This window comes from Phragmites australis, chromosome 1 (genome assembly GCF_958298935.1).
Source record: "Phragmites australis chromosome 1, lpPhrAust1.1, whole genome shotgun sequence".
Lineage (NCBI taxonomy): Eukaryota > Viridiplantae > Streptophyta > Magnoliopsida > Poales > Poaceae > Phragmites > Phragmites australis.
The window spans coordinates 15,648,090-15,667,731 of record NC_084921.1 but is presented as its reverse complement, the minus strand read 5'-3'; the positions used below and the strand labels follow the sequence as shown (position 1 = coordinate 15,667,731).

The following is a 19,642-nucleotide window of genomic DNA, read 5'->3' as shown; positions in this document are numbered from 1 at the left end:
TCGGGGGTCACTATTCACCTCCCCGAGCACTCTCTCCCGAAAAAGCCCTTTTCTTGGTCCTCGGGGAACCGAGTGCTCGGGGGCCACTGTTCACCTCCCCGAGCACTCTCTCCCGGGCATACTTGTATGGATCCTCGGGGAACCGAGTGCTCGGGGGCCGTGGCTCGCAGCCCCGAGCACTCTCTCCCGTAACTTTCTTCAGTGGGTCCTCGGGGTACTCGGGTGCCCGGGGGGCCACTGCTCGTGGCCCCGGGCACACCTCTCCCGGTACTTGGCTCTCCTGGTCACTTAGTCTTCGCAGATCATCGGGGAACCCGGGTACTCAGGGACCACTGACTGTGGCCCCGAGCGCCTTCTCCCGGAACTTAGTCTGTTTTACCTCGCGGAGGTGACCCCGCGGGATGGCGCCACGTGACGGACTGCTGGCCTGGCCTCGGGATTCGGGGACCCCTGGTTCCTGATTCACCGACATATGGATTCATAACTTTGTCAGTCAGATCTCTCACTTGCGCCCAGCTGCGAGAAGGGAGCGAATTCGGGATAGGGAGGACGAGGAAGAGGAGAAGGAGCTGGGTGCACGGAGCAGTGGAGTGGGGGCGGGGGTGAGTAGCAGGGGCGGGGTGAGAGGAAGGAGCGGGGGTGAGACTAGGGGGTGAGGGTGACGACTCAGGATGGCTCGTCGCTTGCACGACTCAGGCCAGGCTCGGGAATGAAGGGTCTCGCGATCTTTGCTGCAAGGACATGCCAACATCATATTTTTGCATACATCAAGCTAGACCATAACAGTTCAAACAGGCAACTAAACACCAATTTTTTAAAGATTGTACACATCCTTCAAGCCAAAATGGGCCTGATACCGACAACAAATCACCCTCTAAATTTCCGTCTGCCTCAACTCATGGACTCCTGGTTCGTGACGGGTCAGGCGCGGCGTGGTACGCCCAGCCAGAGAGGCACCAGACTGATGCTACTCCTGAGAGGAACCAGGTTGACGCACGCAACCTACAATTTGTACCATAGCTTCTGGTTGTACGAGATGGGTTGGGCTTCCCATCATCTAGGCCTCGTAACGTCCGTGAGCCATATGCTTCAGGATGGGCTGCTAATATAGTACTAGGTTCACACAAAACACAACACCTTCACGCCGGCCATCATTGCCTGCAGGCTCGTAGGCTACTAGCAGAAAGCAACAAGCAGGATCACCTAGGTGGTGTGCTACCAAATCCACCGGCGGTGTGGAAGACCTCCGACTAATAACTCGTCCCTGAATTCACATTGTGTTTTCAAAGCCTGCTCATGCTGGGTCAGCCATGAATCTCCCCGTCCGGTCAAATCATCCGCCTCGATCGGTCGTACGCATCCTAGCTTGCGTGTAGAGCCGTCGATGAATCCTCATATCTGCGTCGATCTCCTGCAGCATGACCCCGGTGTTCCTATCCGGCAGCATGCACGTCGCGCCGCTGGTCAAGTCAGCCGTCAAAGCCCCCCGCTTTATAAACCTCTAGTGGTCGGGCACAAACTTTGGTTTGTTTCTCCACTGGTTTCTAACCCGAAAACATGGTCTGGATAAGCCAATTTCCCTTTTTCTTTTCCAAAAAATGGAGCAGTCTTGAGCTCTTGATAGGGAGCACAGTAAGGTTTGTCATGGACCAACAAGTTGAGTGACAGGTAAGGCGCCTGGTTTCCCTACTCTTCCCTTGCATGTCTTGGCTGTTCCACGAGTTCAAGTTCAATCGATTCGTGCGGACTCTAGCCCTACCCATGGTTCACAAGAACATGCTACGTGTATGACCGGTCGTTCCAACCAGCACTCGCTACACCCCACCGGTTACTGTAGCACACGGGTGTGCTGGTCGTACGCGTTGGTCGGAACAACCGGTAGTACGTGAAGCATTTCCGAGGTTCACAAATAGTTTGAGCACCGAAATGCGTTTCCAGCATATTCTTTTATCAATCAAAATTCGAAAAATTCAGTGAGAATTTAGCCGAAATTTGTAAAATTTGATTTTTTGAATTTAAATTCAAATTCAACCCATAAGCTTCGGTTTTCATAATGCGACTGAGACTCGAATTAGTCGATATTCGTGAATATCGTTTGAATTTGTGAACCTGGTCCTACCATACAGAACACACGCCCATGAGTAGTCCTTTGCCTTCATGTTTGTGTTGCAATCATCTCACGATCGGCTTCATGTTTTTATACCCTTCTAATGCTCACTCTGTAAAAATGGAGGACCGTTTAGTAAATTCTTGCATGTGATTAAGCTCTAAGGGTCTATTTGGAGAACTCTAAATCCAAACTCCACTCTGAATTTGGACGAAGCTATTTCAAACACCATAGCTCTATCAATTTGTGGATTAGGCTCTCTTACATTTTATTTTGGTAGAAGCAGCTGAAGTGATGCTCCACGAATCCCGATTTCATGTGTACTCATAAAGTTGACGGTAATTACCCATCACTGCGCGTAATACCCCCAGCCTTGCTCGCCCCTCCTCGTCCCAGATTCCTCTCCCATCTCGCTCGCTCGAATCGTTTTGCCCGTCGCCCCTTGCTCCAGCCGCTGCCGCCTCCAAATTGCCGGAAAACCAAGGCTACTCATCCTCCAGTTTCTCCCATCGTCCTCCCTGCGGCGCATCGACCGCGAGCTGCTCAAGCCCTCGGCGTCCGTTGCACTGCACCGCCACTCCAACGCGCTCGTCGACGTGCTGCCGCCCGAAGCGGACTCCAGCATCTCCCTGCTTGGGTCGTCAGAGAAACTCAACGTCACCTATACTGTTTCTGCTGGAATTTCTCTGATCCGCATGAAGCCCTTGTTGATTTCATGTGCTATGGATCTGCTAATAGATCTATTGTTGGATGTTTTGCTGTTAGGTAATTGGTCTGCTTAAGAGTCTGAGACCCTAGATCTATCGATGTTACCGCTCAACTGACGGGATGCTTTTTTAATGGGTTCTGATCAATGTCGATGACTAACAGGTAGCATAAATGTTTAAGGAAAGAGTAGAAATTTTGGCAGGGATTGGTTAAAACTTGGATGGACCTGTGGAGTTTGTGCATTTTGGGCTGATTTCCTGTGGAACTTTGGGGCTTTTGTTGTGATGGGTATCATCCGAGTCCTTTATGATTTGTGGTTCAGCTAAAGAATATGTGAAATGTCAGGAAATGGCCATACGATGTGTTGGATGTGTGCTTCGACGAAGGATCTAATATTTGTAATTATACACATGCAGTTGATGCTTGCTGTTGTTTTATCATGACAGAGTTCGAATGACTGAACTGAGCAGAACATGTATTGCATAATCTACTAATTCATCTAATGAAGTGCAAAACATCATATCAATGTATGCCTAGCAAGTTGCAAAGTTCCAAGTATGATGGGTAATATTATCTGAAAGTTCTAATCTAACACTAGGATTTCGTAGTATTATCTGAAAGTTCTAAGGTAACACTTGGAAATACTTGGATTTTGCAGTGGTTCTTCTCTCAAGTCGGCTGATTTTTGTAAGCATTGACATGAGAGTGACTGGTTCGTCGATCATGTCCTGTGACCTTGAAGCAATTTCTTGAAGACTCAAATGTTGTGACCCTTACAATTTTTTGAAGACTCGGGATAATGATGTAGATATGTTTGCTCATTGCAATGGTTATACTTTCAGGATGATGAGTAGCAGATGTACCTCCTGCTTATGTATAATTAGCCCCTCCTTTAGTGCAAGTGTGAAAATATAATGCTATGTAATATTCAAGTATCTATGAACGATGTAATATTTGTAATCAACTTATTTCGTAATCACTTATATTCTATTATTATAATGTCTTAGAAAAACAATATTTTCTACGTTGAAAACACTCACAAAAATTCTATGTATCATATTTAGTACAATCAAACAATAAAAAATATTTATATGTTAAAACAGTGTACATGTAACACCACAAAGTTATCATTGACAACTCTTCTAAAAACCTCTCATTCTTAGATATGGAGCCACTCTTCTAGCCAAACACTTTCACTGTCAACTTCAACTTTATGGTAGATCTGTTCCACCGTGGATTTTTAGAGCAGAGCTGAAAAACCTGGAGTGGAGCTATGCCAAACACATCCTAAGTTAGGCTCCAGCTCCACCCAAATCTTGCCCCATCTCCAAAATTGTTAGAACCATTTGTTCCACAAGCTCAGAGACATTCTGGTGTAAGGACCGATGATGTCCTAAAGAGGAGGAAATTAGGTTTCTAAAAACTATGCGACTCAAATTAACAAGATAAACCTAAATCAATTCTATCTAGATGTGTTCTATGTTTGTCTAATGTGGCTACTCTATCATAACAAAGTTTTGTTTCGTATGTTCCAAACCTAGCAACTACACATGAAATTCTAGGAAAGTTACATGTGGAAGATAAAACAGTGCAATATAAAAAGTGTAAAATGTATATGAGATAAAGAGTGCAAATTTGGCACGACGATTTCTTCCATGGTATCGGTAAGTTGCCTCTCACTACTAATCCACATCAGAGCCCTCGTTAGAGCTAAGCTCCCTAATCGGATAACTCCGAGATTCTTATCGTAGAGCTCCCCCCACACATCGGTGCTCATCAGGTGCACCCGATACTCACCGCCGTCTTCACTAAGGTAGTGATTCGCTCACTCCTCCCACAGTCCCGCTCACAATGCTTGCGACAAGTCCACAAACTCTATTCGAGAGTCTCGCACTGTTGCCAAGCCATCTAGTTGTAGGTAAACACCAAGAGTAATAATTGTGGATCATATACTTGATCCAACTCTGGGTTTTTTTAACACTACCACAGAAAGGGTCATCCATGTCCCCTCTTCATTGTTGTTTTTTTAGCTCCAGGAGCGCAAAAAAAGGCCGTGTCAGTAAGAACCGGCAGTGATGTTCAAATTATAACCGTCAGATCTTAAAAAGATGAGCATAAAAGATGTGCCTTTAATAATTGGCAGTGTTAATATTTATGTCAATCGATTCATATTTCAAACCGGCGGTTATAAATATTTATCACTGCCGGTTCTTAAAAGGACGTACCTTTAATAAACCGACAGTATTACAAACCGACAGTGATAATTTTTATCACTACCGGTTCGTAAGCTGCATCAATGGAGCAATAATTGAGGACGACGAACTGACGGTTTTAATTATTATCACTGTCGGTTCGTATTCCCAATCGGTAGTGATAATTTTTCTATAAATTGAACCCATCTCCCTCAGCTGTGCTCATCGCTCATTTCTCATTCTCCCAAAAGCCGCTCTAGAAGGGTAGTGGTGGTCGAAGTGGAGCAGCTGTCACCAGCCATGTTCATTGCAGCCACCTCTACCCCTCGTGCCTGACTTCAACACCACTCACACAAGCTCCTCGTCGTAGCCACCATTCGCCAAGGTCAACTTCCGCCGTGCCCGTCATCTCCCGAGCCAATGCGCACCTTCCCCGTCTCCTCATTCCGCTCCCCGTGGTCTCCTCTCACCATCTCCTCATCACCTCTCACCGCCATCTCATGACGTTCGCCGAGCCCGCCGTCTCCCGAGCCAACGCGCGGCCGTGTGCCTACTCTTTCTCCTCATCTCCTCTCTCCATGTCTCCACTATGCAATTGTTGTGTAAAGATGTTTGTAGCAATAGATAGATCTAAAGGAATGACAAGAAGCACATCTCCTTCTCCATTTGAGTGTTAAATATTGTGCTTTTGCTTCATTTAGACTTACTATTGTCACTCTATCGGGTAGTAAATTCAGTCGGAACATCTGGAGAGCGTGCAAGATGTATAATGGATAGGGTAGAGCTGCTATATCAGGAGCTCTTTGACGTAGAACGTTTAAAGAGCTCTTGGTACAACAGCTTCGCAACATCTGTTTTATTTTTAGATTTAGGTATAAAATACTCTACCTTGAATATTTCGTCATGAGGTGTCTGTCTTAAGTTTGATGTCAAGTTTGATGTGACATTGATTTAAGACAGATCCCCATGCTGAACAGTTCACAGTAGATTATTTTTGCACATTTGAAAAGATTATCACTATCGGTTCATGCCTTGAACCGGTAGTGATAGTAGGGTAATCCTTGTCGGTTCAATGCTTACACCGATAGTGATACTTACTATCACTGTCGGTTCAATACTTAAACTAGTAGTGATAGTTACTATCACTACCAGTTTATTCACTGCTGGTTTAAAAATCGGTAGTGATGTCAATCTTCAACTGGTAGTGATGACCTTTTTTTAGATAGATATGTACTAGGCCTAAACTAGCACTAATCAAGTTCTTAGACTTGTGCTAGTTGCCATAATCTTCAACATCTTTACTTTGGTGGCAAGAGCTCTCAAATGTGTGTGGCAACAGTGCTCCCTCTAGCTCCCCCTGCATTCAAATGGCCAGGGAGTGAAGTATTTATTGGTCCAACTCTAAAAACTAGCCGTTGGAGGAATATACCTAGAAACCACAGTCACTGTATGATACGGTAACTCACATCGTATGATATAGTGACCTCCTTCCGACTAGGGATGGCAATTAAACCCTATTACGTATTTACCTGCAGGTAAATACCCTAATAGAAGATGGTATGGGTTGTATTTTGTACCTGCGGGTACGTTCGTGGGTGATAAATACTATCGGTCGGGTACGAGGGGTAAGATATACCCGTACCCGTGAAGCTTGTTTACCCGTATAACCTATATATCCCATTTCATTCAAAATTGCCCCACCTAGAATGAATCTCCCCCTCAGGTTCGGATGGAATTACCCATCTGCTACCGCCTTATCCTTTCACCCATCACCTAGACACATCCCTCCAACGCCGCTCAATCTCTCTGCCCACTACCAGGTTCCAGATATGCCTCTCTAGTCTATGCTCACCACCACCGATGAGCTCCGCTTGCACTGGAACAACTTCCTCCCACCTCGGGTCCTAGCGCCTCCGCACGACACCTCCCCAACCCCGACTGAGCGCCGCCTCTGTAGCCCCAACTTGGACCACCCCATCGTCGCCTCTCCATCCTTGTCATCCCATGCCGCTGCCCCACATCTAACTACCTCGGCCTCGATTGATCGCTAGAGATGGAGTTCACCATCGGTCCGATCCGATTGGGCTGCGGTGAAAGGATGGTGCTCCCCCTGCCACCCTTGCCCTCCTTGCTCTACAACTCCCATCGCCGGCACATCGCGTACGACGCCTATGGGCCCAGCAGGCAGGTGCCTCGCCCTGGCCTACCCCACAGCCCCGCGTCGCTGCCCTATGGGTAAATGGGTATACCCGTGAGCGATAGGTTTGGTGCTAGCCTTTTGTCCGTGGGCATTCGCGGGTATACCCACAGGAGAGTAAAAAACCGGCAAGTACATTTATGAATGAGCACTACTCGTACCGTCATACCTGATATCCATCCCTACTTCCAACCGTCATAAATTCGACAGTTGGAGCTTGTCACTATCTCACCATATGATATGGTGACTCACCATATGATACGATGGTCTTTAGTATTCAAGAATCCACTTTATGAAAACATAATACAATGACCTCACTGCAAGATACGATGACCCTGGAAAACTTCTAATGTCTTCTACTTGCCTTTTGTCTTGACTCATTGTATAGTATGGTGCCCCATCACATGATACGGTGACATCACCATATTATATGGTGACATGTTTTTCAGAGGGGAGTTGTCTAATTCAAACCAACTTATGTCTTGGTCTTTCAGACTTCTTTTCTTTAATATCTTAGGTCTTACTTTAGTCTATTAGATGTAACCAATCTAATGACATTAGATCAAGATACTAAATCTAAATTCCTCTTCATAGTACGATAAAAGAAAATAAACTTATTTAGTGAGTGATGCTCTCAAAATTTTGATCACTTATCTAAACAATAGCTTTTTATATCTTCATGAACATTTTCTTTGACCTTGATGTTCATCTTTTTACGGTGTTTGGAAGCCCAAGTTCATCACATAGCATATGTGATATCAAACTTTGTATACTAGCAAACAATGTTAGTCTCGTTTATTATATTATCACTAATCACTAAATCATATTAACTCAATGCTAAGGTCACTTATCTTTCACCTAGCCAAACAGAGAACAATCCAGAGTTGCGCATCAGAAAATAAAAAATGCGATTCCAGATAATAATATAATTTGTGGTGTTTGTCCAAATGAGATGATTAATTTAAACACATGGCCACCTAGCTTCTAGTAGGATCTATGAACGGAAAAAGACTTTTTGCGTGAGAGCATAATCTATAATCCATGCTAAACTAGACCTTAGTAGTAAGTAGCTTTTTTGGAGGCCTACTTTGTAACGATCACTTAATCCGTTCTAGTCCGTTTCTCATAGTTTAGTTTCTGATTCTTAAAAAAAAACTAGAAGAAACATTTCTCACTTTTGTACTAGCACCAACTAGAATCATCTAAAAAGGTGTTTCTCACCAAAATCACCTCCCTCTCAAACATAAATTCTTTCAAGAATCAGAAACCAAAAAACTTGCCAAACAATTGCACAAAGTGATCTGATTCAGATTCACTAGAGAATGCATTCTAAGGAGAAACAAAATCAGAAACTAGGAGAATAAGAAATTGTAACCATGGCAAAGATGCCCTAAAGAGAGCAAATGATTGCTAACTCAAAAATTCTCGTTACTATGGCTCTACAAATATTATTCGTGCTAATTCTCACATCCAGAATTTATTACTCCTCCCTCTTCTTTTTATATGTTGCACACGCATCAAGATTCAGACTTTCTGATCTTGATCGATAATTAGTCAAGCAGTATGCACGATTTGTGACAAAATATGATACTATTGGATTCATATTTTAAAATAATTTCCTATGATTAGATATAATATTGTTTCTAGAACATAATGCAAGAGAAACAAATAGTCAAACTTTAGTATTTTGTGCTGGCACGGAATCAAACTATGCATATATTTTGAGACTACGGAGTATTATCTATTAAGTCAATGACATGTGTTTTTGCATGTGCTAAAAAAAAAGGAGAGGTACATATGCTAGCTTTTTCATGACTAAACCACAACCTTCGCTAGTTAAAAATAGGCTCCATTTACCTCCCACTCGAGCGTTTTGAGGGAAGGTAGCACTCGATTTTTATACTGCCCCGACCCTCTTACCCCTCCTGCCACACCCTAGGCTCTTCGGTATCGTCCTCCTCGTTTCTCACCTCCAGCGAGCTTCTTTATGGCGTCGTCACCCTCTCCACGCCGTCCTTCCTTGTCTCCAGTGGCTCCCCACCGTCAAATTCATTTCCGTCTTCCACCGTCACGCTAACCCGTTGAGTCGTGATGCCCCTGCCCCGGCACCACCCAACCATCGGTCCTCTACCGCCTCAACGTCTCACCCCCACATCTGTTGCCACCACCAGGCTATCCTGCCGCTGTTAGCCTTTCCTTTAAACCCATCGGTGTCCGATGAAAACCCCACTCTCGAAATCCCAAAACTCTAACCCTAACCTCGCCAGAGCAATTCATAGTCATCGAAGGAGAGGTCGACCACAGCTCCAATGTTGGAGCAAATCGGAAGGCACAAAAATCACATGCTTGAAATGAAAATTAACCTGCCAAAGACTACGGATCCTCTTGGAATCTTGTTCTATTATAGTGCTGGATTACAACGATTGGATCCGAATAAACAGGATCAACGTAACAACCTGGGCGCTGTCACCACATCTCGTTAGACTCGGCCTCAACGCACGCCTCACGCTATGCCGCTTAGTTAACTCAGCTAAGTACAACTCAATTTTCTAACAGTCCCCCTCAATCCCAGCATGATCTTCTCATGTTGAGATTGTAGCTGATGAAGCTGGACGACGGCTTGGGTATAGCTTTAGTGAATATGTCTACAATATGATCCTTGGACGAGATGAACTTGACCTCCAGTGCCTTGCGTGCTACCTGCTCACGAACAAAGTGAAAATCGACTTCTACATGCTTAGTGCAAGCATGAAAGACTGGATTGGCACTGAGATACGTTGCTCCAAGGTTGTCACACCAAAGTGTTGGTGACTTATGCTGAGAAATGCCAAGTTCTTTTAGAAAGGATAGAACCCACACTACCTCTGCAGTGACATTGGCGATGGCTTTATATTCGGCTTTGATGCTTGATCGGGACACCGTCAGCTATTGCGTGAACTCCAGGATACCAAGTTTGATCCTAAGAAGACAGCAAAGCCGCTAGTTGATCATCAATCATCAGGGCACCCTGGCCAATCGGTGTCCAAAAATGCATTGATGCCAATTTTCTGCTGAACTGTGTATCTTCAGTCCTTGATCAATTGTCCCTTTCACAAAACGAAGTATTAGTTTAACAGCAACCTAGTGTAGATCAGTAGGAGCTTGGATATACTGACACACTCGGTTTACCGCAAAGGAAATGTCTGGTCTGGTTATTGTCAGATACTGAAGACCATCGACAATGCTTCGATACTAAAACTGTGCATGTCCGGACAGTGCTGAACCTTGATCTCGAGACAGCCTTTCACTAGCAGCCATAGGAGTTGAAATGGGTTTACATGTGTGCATATTGGCCTTCTTCAGCAGATCCTGAGCATATCTCTTTTGGGATAGAACAATTCCCCCCTTTTTTGATTTCACTTCAATACCCAGGAAGTAATCAAGTCTGCCAAGATCTTTTACTGCGAAGTCTTCTGTCGGTTCTTGAATGAGTCTTGCAGTAGCATTTGAGAAGGAGCTCACAATGATAATATCGTCAACATAGATCAGCATATAAATTGTTAGGTCTTTTCTCTTGAATATAAACAATGATGGATAAGCCTGTGAAGGAACAAAGCTAAGTTCTTGGAGTTTACAGGTCAGCCATGAGTGCCATGCACGTGGTGCTTGTTTCAGTCCATATAGGGATTTCTTGAGATGACACACATAATTATTTGGGGCTTGAGGATCTTCATAACCTAGAGGATGATACATGTACTCCTCTTCTTGTAGCACACCATGTAGGAATGCGTTTTGTATATCAATCTGATGCATTTGCCAGCCCTTGGAGACAGCTAGTGATAAGACAATTCTCACTGTGGTTGGCTTAATAACAGGACTGAATATGTCAGAGTAATCAACTCCGTACCTTTGTTTATATCCTTTCGCGACTAACCTGGCTTTGTAGCGATCAACAGACCCATCAGCTTTTCTCTTCAATTTGAACACCCACTGACTATCAATGATGTTCATCCCTTTCTTCGGTGGCACAAGTGTCTAGGTCTGGTTCTTCTGAAGAGCAGAGAACTCCTCGTCCATTGCTTGCTTCCAAGGAGCTAGCTGCATTGCCTGAATGTGTGAAGTGGGTTATGTGAGATGTTCCTTGCAACCAAGAGCTGCATATCTGACTGTGCCATCTCTGAAGTTCTTGGGTTGAACAATATTGTCTCTGAGTCTTGTACGCATAGGATGACAAGGCTGCGGTATCTCTAACAAGACTTGTTCAGTAACAACTCGAGAACCTGCAGAATCAGAGGAACTTCCACCAGAGTGATCATCAGCAGAGTTAGTTTGACCATAATCAATAGGAGATTCATCTATTGCTGGATTGTTTTCAGGCAAGGGAGTTCTTGGACTAGAGAATGAGTCTGTTGTCAAAATTTTGTCAGTCAACCGAAGCTCTGAATATTGCTACACTGGAACAACAGCGGGAAGAATTGTTGGATGGTGAGAATTTTGTGGAATCTCAGTGAGGGTTTCTGAGTGAGATGAAAAAGGAAAAACATTTTCGTCAAACACTACATCTCGTGATATGTAAACTCGACCAGTCTTCCGATCAAAATATTTGTAACCTTTGTGATTAGCACTGTACCCCACAAAGACGCACTGCTTGTAGGCTCTCAAATTGGGCTAGCAGGCACAACCAAACACTTACATGGATTTGTAATCAGGAACTTTGCCAAGAAGTCGATGCAGGGGAGTGTCATGATTTAGTACACGGCTAGGCATTTTGTTAATCAAAAAACAGGCTGAATGAAAAGCCTCATCCCAAAACCTGACTGGCATTTGGGATTGTGCCAAGAGAGTGATGCCGATTTCTACTATATGTCTGTGTTTTCGCTCTACAAGCCCGTTTTGTTGGTGTGTATGCGGACATGACACTTGGTATGTGATGCCAGTGCGCTAAAAGTATTTGTGTAGGCCATGAAATTCACCCCCCTAGTCAGATTGGACAGTGCGAATGCGCTTGTTAAGCAATAGTTCAATGTGTCGCTGGAACTGAAGGAAAATGTGCTCTACTTCAGACTTATGTTTCAGAAAATAAATCCAAGTAAATCTGCTGTAATCGTCAACAAAACTCACATAATAACTGAAACCATTGACAGAGGTTCGAGCTGGCCCCCAAACATCAATATGGACCAGCTCCAAAGGACTAGTGGTAGTGTGCAAGGAAAAAGAAAAAGGAAATTGATGAACTTTCCCTTGTTGACAAGCATCACAGATAGCGGAAATATTATTGTCGATTACAGCAAGATTATTGTTTTCTAAAATCTGATGCACTACTGAGGGAGCAGGGTGTCCAAGCCGTTGATGCCACAACTCTCTGGTAGTTTTGGCTGAATGAAGAGCTCGGATGGATTTATTTGGAAGCAGGTAAAGTCCATCCTCACATTTTCCTGTGAGGAGAGTTGTTCTCGTGGCTCGATCCTTGACAATAAAGCAATGTGGATGAAATTCAATATAAGCATCATTGTGAGAGGTAAGTTTATGAACAGACAACATGTGACGATTGATATTTGGAACATGTAAGACATTTTTCAGTATCAAGTCACGAGAAACAGCAGCAATAGATGAGTCTCCTACATGAGTTATGGACAAACCTATTCCATTGGCGACTTGAACTTGGTCACCACCGGCGTAGCGCTCCTTGATGCTTAGGCGATCGATGTCGTTTGTGATGTGATCTGTCGCTCCACTGTCAGCATACCAGTTGGAGTCAACTGCATAGCTGTTGGTGACGTCCGCCGCGATCTTGTTGGTGTCGTCTGCCTGATAAGAGTGATCAAAATGGTACCAACTGCGAAGAACATCATGCCCTGGCTTGCAACACACCTGGCATATCTCGCGTGCACCCTGGTTGGACTGGTTATTCTGATTAGAGTTGTTGTTGTTGTTGCTGCGACCGTCGGACTGTCGACCGCCATCGCGGCCGCGATGACCATTTCTTCCACCACCACGGCCATCCCTGCTCACATGATTAGCGGACGATACCTAAATGGTGGTGTCGTTTTGTTCCAGCCTTAATTCAAAGGCCAGCATATGTGAGTAGTCGTCGTTGATAGAGTACGTGTCAGCGCGGGTTGTGATGCTTGTCACCAGCGCGTTGTACTCACTGCCAAGGCCACGTAGCATGTAGGCGATCAGTTCCTCGTCGTCGAGGGGCTTGCCGATCGCAGAGAGAGTGTCGGAGAAGCTCTTCATCTTGCGGAAGTAGTCAGCTACGCTCATGTCCTTCTTCTGGATTGTGGCGAGCTGCATCCGGATTTGCATCACGTGTGCACGTGAGCTGGCGGCGTACAGTCTCTCCAGCGTGAGCCATGCTTCACGCGCTGTGGTGACACCGATGACGTTCCCGAGCACCTCCTCTGTGAGTGAGGATAGGATGGCACTCAAGACCAACTGATCTTGTTGAAACCAGATGGTGAATTCTGGGTTGGTGACGACGTGACGTGCACATTCACCACCATCTTCAATGGACACGCCCATGGTCTGGCTAGGGCGCTGGGTGGAGCCGTTGACATAGCCGACAAGTCATTGGCTTCTCAGGTATGGAAGAAGCTAAGTTTTCCACAGCAGGTAGTTGTCTCTCGTGAGCTTCACCTGAATCATGTGGCTAAAGGATGGTGTAGGCATTGTGCTGGATTGAGCCGAGGCAGAGGCAGAGGAATTGTCGGATGGAGGTGTTGTCAACATGGCTATGGCGAAGATGGATCAACAGCTCTGATACCATGAAACGAAAACTAACTTGCCAAAGACTGCGGATCCTCTTGGGATCTCGTTCTATTATAGCGCTGGATTACAACGATTGGATCCGAATAAACAGGATCAACGTAACAACCTAGGCGCGGTCACCACATCTCGGTAGACTCGGCCTCAACGCATGCCTCACGCTATGCCGCTCAGATAACTCAGCTAAGTACAACTCAATTTTCTAATAGGAGGAAGGAGAAATGCTCAGGTAAGTTATAGCTTTTTCGTAAAAATAAGAGTTTTGGAAAAGCCCTTGCTTCCTAAGAAGCCTCACAGAGAAAAGGTGATATCTTATTAACAGTGTTATATCCGGCAAGTGCATATCATATCGTTAATTAGCCAGCCACCGAACACAAGCACGCACGTAGTCTAATAAATCCACTAGGCGTCAACTACTGCTTAGTGGTTGCCTAACCGTGTGGAACACTGCACACCACAGAAACTTCGATTAAATTTGGCTAACTCAAGGCCGTCACATCCACCGGCCACTCGCCGATGTACGCACGTCGATCTTGTAGTGCCTTGGGCAACCGTGGAGCCGCCGGCCAGGGCGCACCACGCGAATTAATAACTTCTTGCAGCTCGAAAATGGGTTTTGAGTGGTTTTTGACGCAGGCCAGCTTAATTTATTTGTCCATGGAGGATCAAGTGCCGACTATTTTTTAAAATCTCTTCCAAGTTGCATGCATGCATGCATGGTCCATCGTCAGTACTCTAAGAAAATGGTTGGTTCATCTCAGCCATGCATTTTGTTTCTTGAGCTGTGCATCAGTGCATGGCTTTGTGCTTACGGCTTTCGTGGCAAACAACTTAGTTATTTCAATCACTAAGTAAGTTGTTTACTAGTACTCTGGAACTAATGAATAGAGTACGCAATCGTGCGGCTAGTATTTTGAACCTACGATACATACATATGTCTTTATCTTCAGTTCCATAATTTTTGTACTTTCTCAATTTATTTAATCATATTTTTGTATTATATTTTTATGATTATATTGTACCTGTTACGGGTGGAAATTAGAATTTGGGACCTGAAGTTGAAGTATTGTATTATGATTGAACGCTATGTTAATTGTAGGCTTCATAGGGATTGTATCTTAACTTTAATTGTAGAATTAGCAGAACCTGATGAACAAAATGGTCATTAACCGAACTAAAGTCATATCGGAAGTAACCATGCAATTGCGTGAGCAATGAAGCAAACCGTTATACATATATGGACATGGGAATGCCAAATGTAAAAAGAAAAGGAAGAGATAAACTGTTTGATTCCGACCAACCCAACCCAACCCAAGCAAATGTCGCCTCCCCTGTGCAACTCATCCCATGCATGCATCGCCAGCTCGAGAGTTTGACGTTCAGCCGGTTTTGCCTCGTCAACGTCAACATGCAGACGCGCTTCTCCTAGCTAGGGACCCTATGAACAGCCACATGGACCTCACGGTCGAGTCAACCCATGTTTGACCTGCCAACTTTTCCAAATTACCATGAAGCCCTCGCATCCACCCTATAAAACGGGCACCTCGAGTCATGGCTCCATCTCACACCATTTCCCTCAAGCTCAAGTACATTCATACACTTAACGAGCTTGGCACTAACCAAACATGGTGGCCTTCCACACTACCACCGCGCTCTCCGCCATCCTGGTGCTGTCCTTGTTCATCATCGTGGCCCGCTCCGACCCGGCGCCCACCACTCCGGTGCCGCCATCAACGGCATGCAACGAGACGACAGACCCCACGTTCTGCCGGACCGTGCTCCCGGCAAACGGCACCAACAACCTCTACACCTACGGCCGCTTCTCCGTTGCCAAGTCCCTCGCCAACGCCAACAGGTTCCTCGGCCTCGTCAACCGCTACCTCGCCCACGGCGGCCTCTCCGCCGGGGCCGTCGCCGCGCTGCAGGATTGCCAGCTCCTCTCGGGGCTCAACATCGACTTCCTGTCCACCGCCGGCGCCACGCTCAACACGTCCAGCAACAGCACGCTCCTCGACCCGCAGGCGGAGGACGTGCAGACGTTGCTGTCGGCGATCCTGACCAACCAGCAGACGTGCGCCGACGGCCTGCAGGCCGCGGCCGCCGCGTGGTCCGTTCGGAACGGGCTCGCCGTGCCCATGTCCAACAGCACCAAGCTGTACAGCGTCTCTCTGTCGCTCTTCACTAGGGCGTGGGTGCCTCCGGCCAAGTCCGGCGGCAAGAAGCCGAGGAACACGACGAAGCCTCCTCATCACGGCCACGGGAGGGGGCTGTTCGACGCCACCGACGACGAGATGGTCCGCAGGATAGCGCTCGAGGGGGCTGCTGCGACGGTGCCTATGGTTGGCGAGGTGACGGTGGACCAGAGCGGCGCCGGGAACTACACGACCATCGGTGCGGCGGTGGCGGCGGCCCCAAGCAACCTGGACGGGAGCAAAGGCTACTTCGTGATACACGTTGTCGCGGGCGTGTACTTGGAGAATGTGGTGGTGCCGAAGAACAAGAAGTACGTCATGATGATTGGCGATGGCATCGGCCACTCGGTGATCACCGGCAACCGGAGCGTCGACGACGGCTGGACGACTTTCAACTCCGCAACGTTCGGTGAGTGTCTTCATTTATTTTAGCCAAATCCGTCGTCAAAGGCTGTTGATTTTGCTTGAAAGTTTGGTTTGGCGTCGGTGTGCCCTTTCCCGCGTCATGTCACAACATTAGCCCACTAGAAGAAAATTAAGAAATTTTGAATAGTCAAACTGTCAAAGTGTTTTCTTGACTCTTTGGAGAAGCAATAAGTTGAAGTTCACCTTACGGCTCGGAAGATTATCGGCATGGCATGACAGGTCCAGATTATCTAAGTAGGTATTCTAATTTAAGTTTATAATTTTATTAAAAAAACAAAAGGAATGTCATTAGGTGAACTATTGCGTGGGGTGGGTAGGAATGTCAAACTGTTGTCGTGTCACTTGTCAGTGTCGCCATGTATGCCATTTCATTTTCTCGTTATACCATGATGATCTCATGAGATTGCAATCAGGGATTTCAATTTTAATTTACGATTTTTTTATTCATTGGTGAAATGATCCAAATTTATAAAATCCCGTTGAAATTTTAATTATTTTTCATCCGTTGCTACGTAAGTCTTATATGTCAGTAAAAAAAATTCGCTATTAGATATTTCATTCCTCTCCAAAATTATCGAAATTTTAACAAAATTTTAATCCCTAACTACAATCCATATTGATAGTACGTTCGTCCGTGAACATACTGAAATATAATTGTGTGCGTCTTCGTTACATTGCCAGCTAGTCCTAACTCCTAACTTGGTGGGACCTGCAGCTGTTCTTGGGCAAGGTTTTGTGGCGGTGAACATGACGTTCCGGAACACGGCCGGCCCGGCGAAGCACCAGGCTGTGGCGCTCCGTTGCGGTGCGGACCTGTCGACGTTCTACCGGTGCAGCTTCGAGGCGTACCAGGACACGCTCTACACCCACTCCCTCCGCCAGTTCTACCGCGCCTGCGACATCTACGGCACCGTCGACTACATCTTCGGCAACGCCGCCGTCGTGTTCCAGGACTGCACCCTCTACTCCCGGCTGCCCATGGCCGGCCAGAGCAACACCGTCACGGCGCAGGGCCGCACCGACCCGAACCAGAACACGGGCACCACCATACAGGGCTGCACCATCGCGGCCGCACCCGACCTCGCCGCGAACACGGCGTTCCCCGTCGCCACCTACCTCGGCAGGCCCTGGAAGCTCTACTCCCGCACGGTGATCATGCAGTCGGAGGTGGACGCGCTCGTCGACCTCACCGGGTGGATGCCGTGGGACGGAGACTTCGCACTAAGCACGCTGTTCTACGCTGAGTACAACAACACTGGCCCCGGGTCGGACACCAGCAGGAGGGTGACCTGGCCAGGGCTCCACGTGTTCAACAGCTCCGTCGCCGCCGGCAACTTCACCGTCGAGAACATGGTGCTCGGGGAATTTTGGCTGCCCCAAACTGGTGTTCCTTTCACGAGTGGACTAAACTGATAGATGATCATGGTTCATAGGATTTATATACTTGTGATTGCTAATTGGGCTAGTGGACGTCAAGTATTGTATTTTCTGCAAGATGAGATAGTTAGAAAGATGGTGTACAATACAACTAATAAGGTGGCAAATGCATTTGCGTGGCTAGGTTTGTGGTTATTTTATTATTATCTTATCATTACATGAAAAATAGATAAATAAGATACGAAATTAGTGACGGGTTGTAACATGACCCGTCATTTATAATAATAGTGACAGGTCGTAACATAACATGTCTTTATGTCAGGTTATAAGTGACGGTCACCTTGCACCACTCATAAGTGACGGATCTTATAACCTGTCACTTATAATTGTCCTAAGGTGACCTATCACTCATGATAAGTAATAAGTGATGACTCATCTTAGATACTCATAGGTGACGGGTTAAGCTGTGACCCGTCACTTATGATATGACATAAGTAACGGGTTATGTTGTGACCCGTTACTAATTATAATAGTCATAGATACTTAGTTTACTAATATTTTTTATTTTTCTTATTTTTTATCACCTAAGCAGCATTAGAATAGGAAATATATATAATTTCTGCTCAAGTTTGATGTAAGGAGTGGTGGTTATGGACACAAACGCGTATTATGAAAATAGTGCAGAAACTTTGGGGGGGGGGGGGTGAGAACTCAATCTTTCAAGCTGTTTTTGGTCTAAAAAAAATCACCGAACCCAACAACGTCGAGGAGAAATGGATATACCTTTTCTGTATATGTTCAAAGAGTAAAAAAAATTTGAAATACGAGTTCGTATGCAAAAGTTATGCCCGGATGCACTTCGGGGCACCTATCAAATTGCGATCGTTTGCACGAGATATTCAGAAATTCATAAAATATCAATACAATTTTATTGGTAAATTATAACCAGTCGCATATCAAATTTTATATGTAAATATTAATACATATTTTATATGTAAATATTAATACAAATTTTATATGTAAAATAAAAAATCAGTCATTAGTGACGGATCAATATTACGACTTATCACCTATAACCTTCATAAGTGATAGGTTACGGTTATGACCCATCATTTATGACCTTCGACAAAGAAGATAAAAGGATAAAATATCCGATGTCCATCACAAACATAGGATAACTGAGGTAGTAACACGCGCACGAGGGGAGGTGGTAGGTTGGATTCCCGCTTGACGCAAAGACAGAAAATAGTGCTAAAAAAATAGAAGTGACCCGTGGTGATAGGCGTACATTGGGATGGCTTAGGTGAAAAAATATTTTTTTTTGACTTTTTTCTATAAACAGTGCGAAAAACGTAAATGTTACTTATAACTTGTAATAAATGACGCGTCACAGTTACGACTCGTCACTTATGACGTTAATAAGTGACGGATTAAGTTTTGACCCGTCATCAATGACCTTATTGGTGACGGGTAAGACCCCGTCACTTATGACTAGTCATCAATAACGCGTTCGGGGTGACGGGCACTCGTCACCCATAACGATTATGACTCGTCACTTTTAAGTTTTTTTCACGTAGTGTATGATTGGAATTCAATCTCTCCAAACTTTGCTTTATTCATTACTTAACCGTACACTATTATGATTGCTGACAAAACAATACGATTTTTTTGGGAAAACATTTTGAAAGGTGACGAG

General features: G+C 45.4%; 1 protein-coding gene across 1 annotated transcript; it reads left to right on the top strand.

The window, feature by feature from the left end:
* Positions 1 to 15,525: 15,525 nt before the first annotated feature.
* Positions 15,526 to 18,146, top strand: LOC133911059 (pectinesterase-like). Its single transcript, XM_062353283.1, has 2 exons — positions 15,526 to 16,552; positions 17,285 to 18,146. Exons 1-2 carry the CDS (start codon positions 15,577 to 15,579, stop codon positions 17,980 to 17,982), a joined length of 1,674 nt encoding a protein of 557 aa, XP_062209267.1. The 5' UTR covers positions 15,526 to 15,576; the 3' UTR covers positions 17,983 to 18,146.
* The last annotated feature ends 1,496 nt before the right edge of the window (positions 18,147 to 19,642 follow it).

Bases quoted from the DNA above. Each gene is read 5' to 3' on its own strand.
- LOC133911059 (XM_062353283.1), top strand. From the start codon at position 15,577: ATGGTGGCCTTCCACACTACCACCGCGCTCTCCGCCATCCTGGTGCTG. The intron at 16,553-17,284 runs GTGAGTGTCTTC...TGGGACCTGCAG, and splicing joins TTTCAACTCCGCAACGTTCG to CTGTTCTTGGGCAAGGTTTT.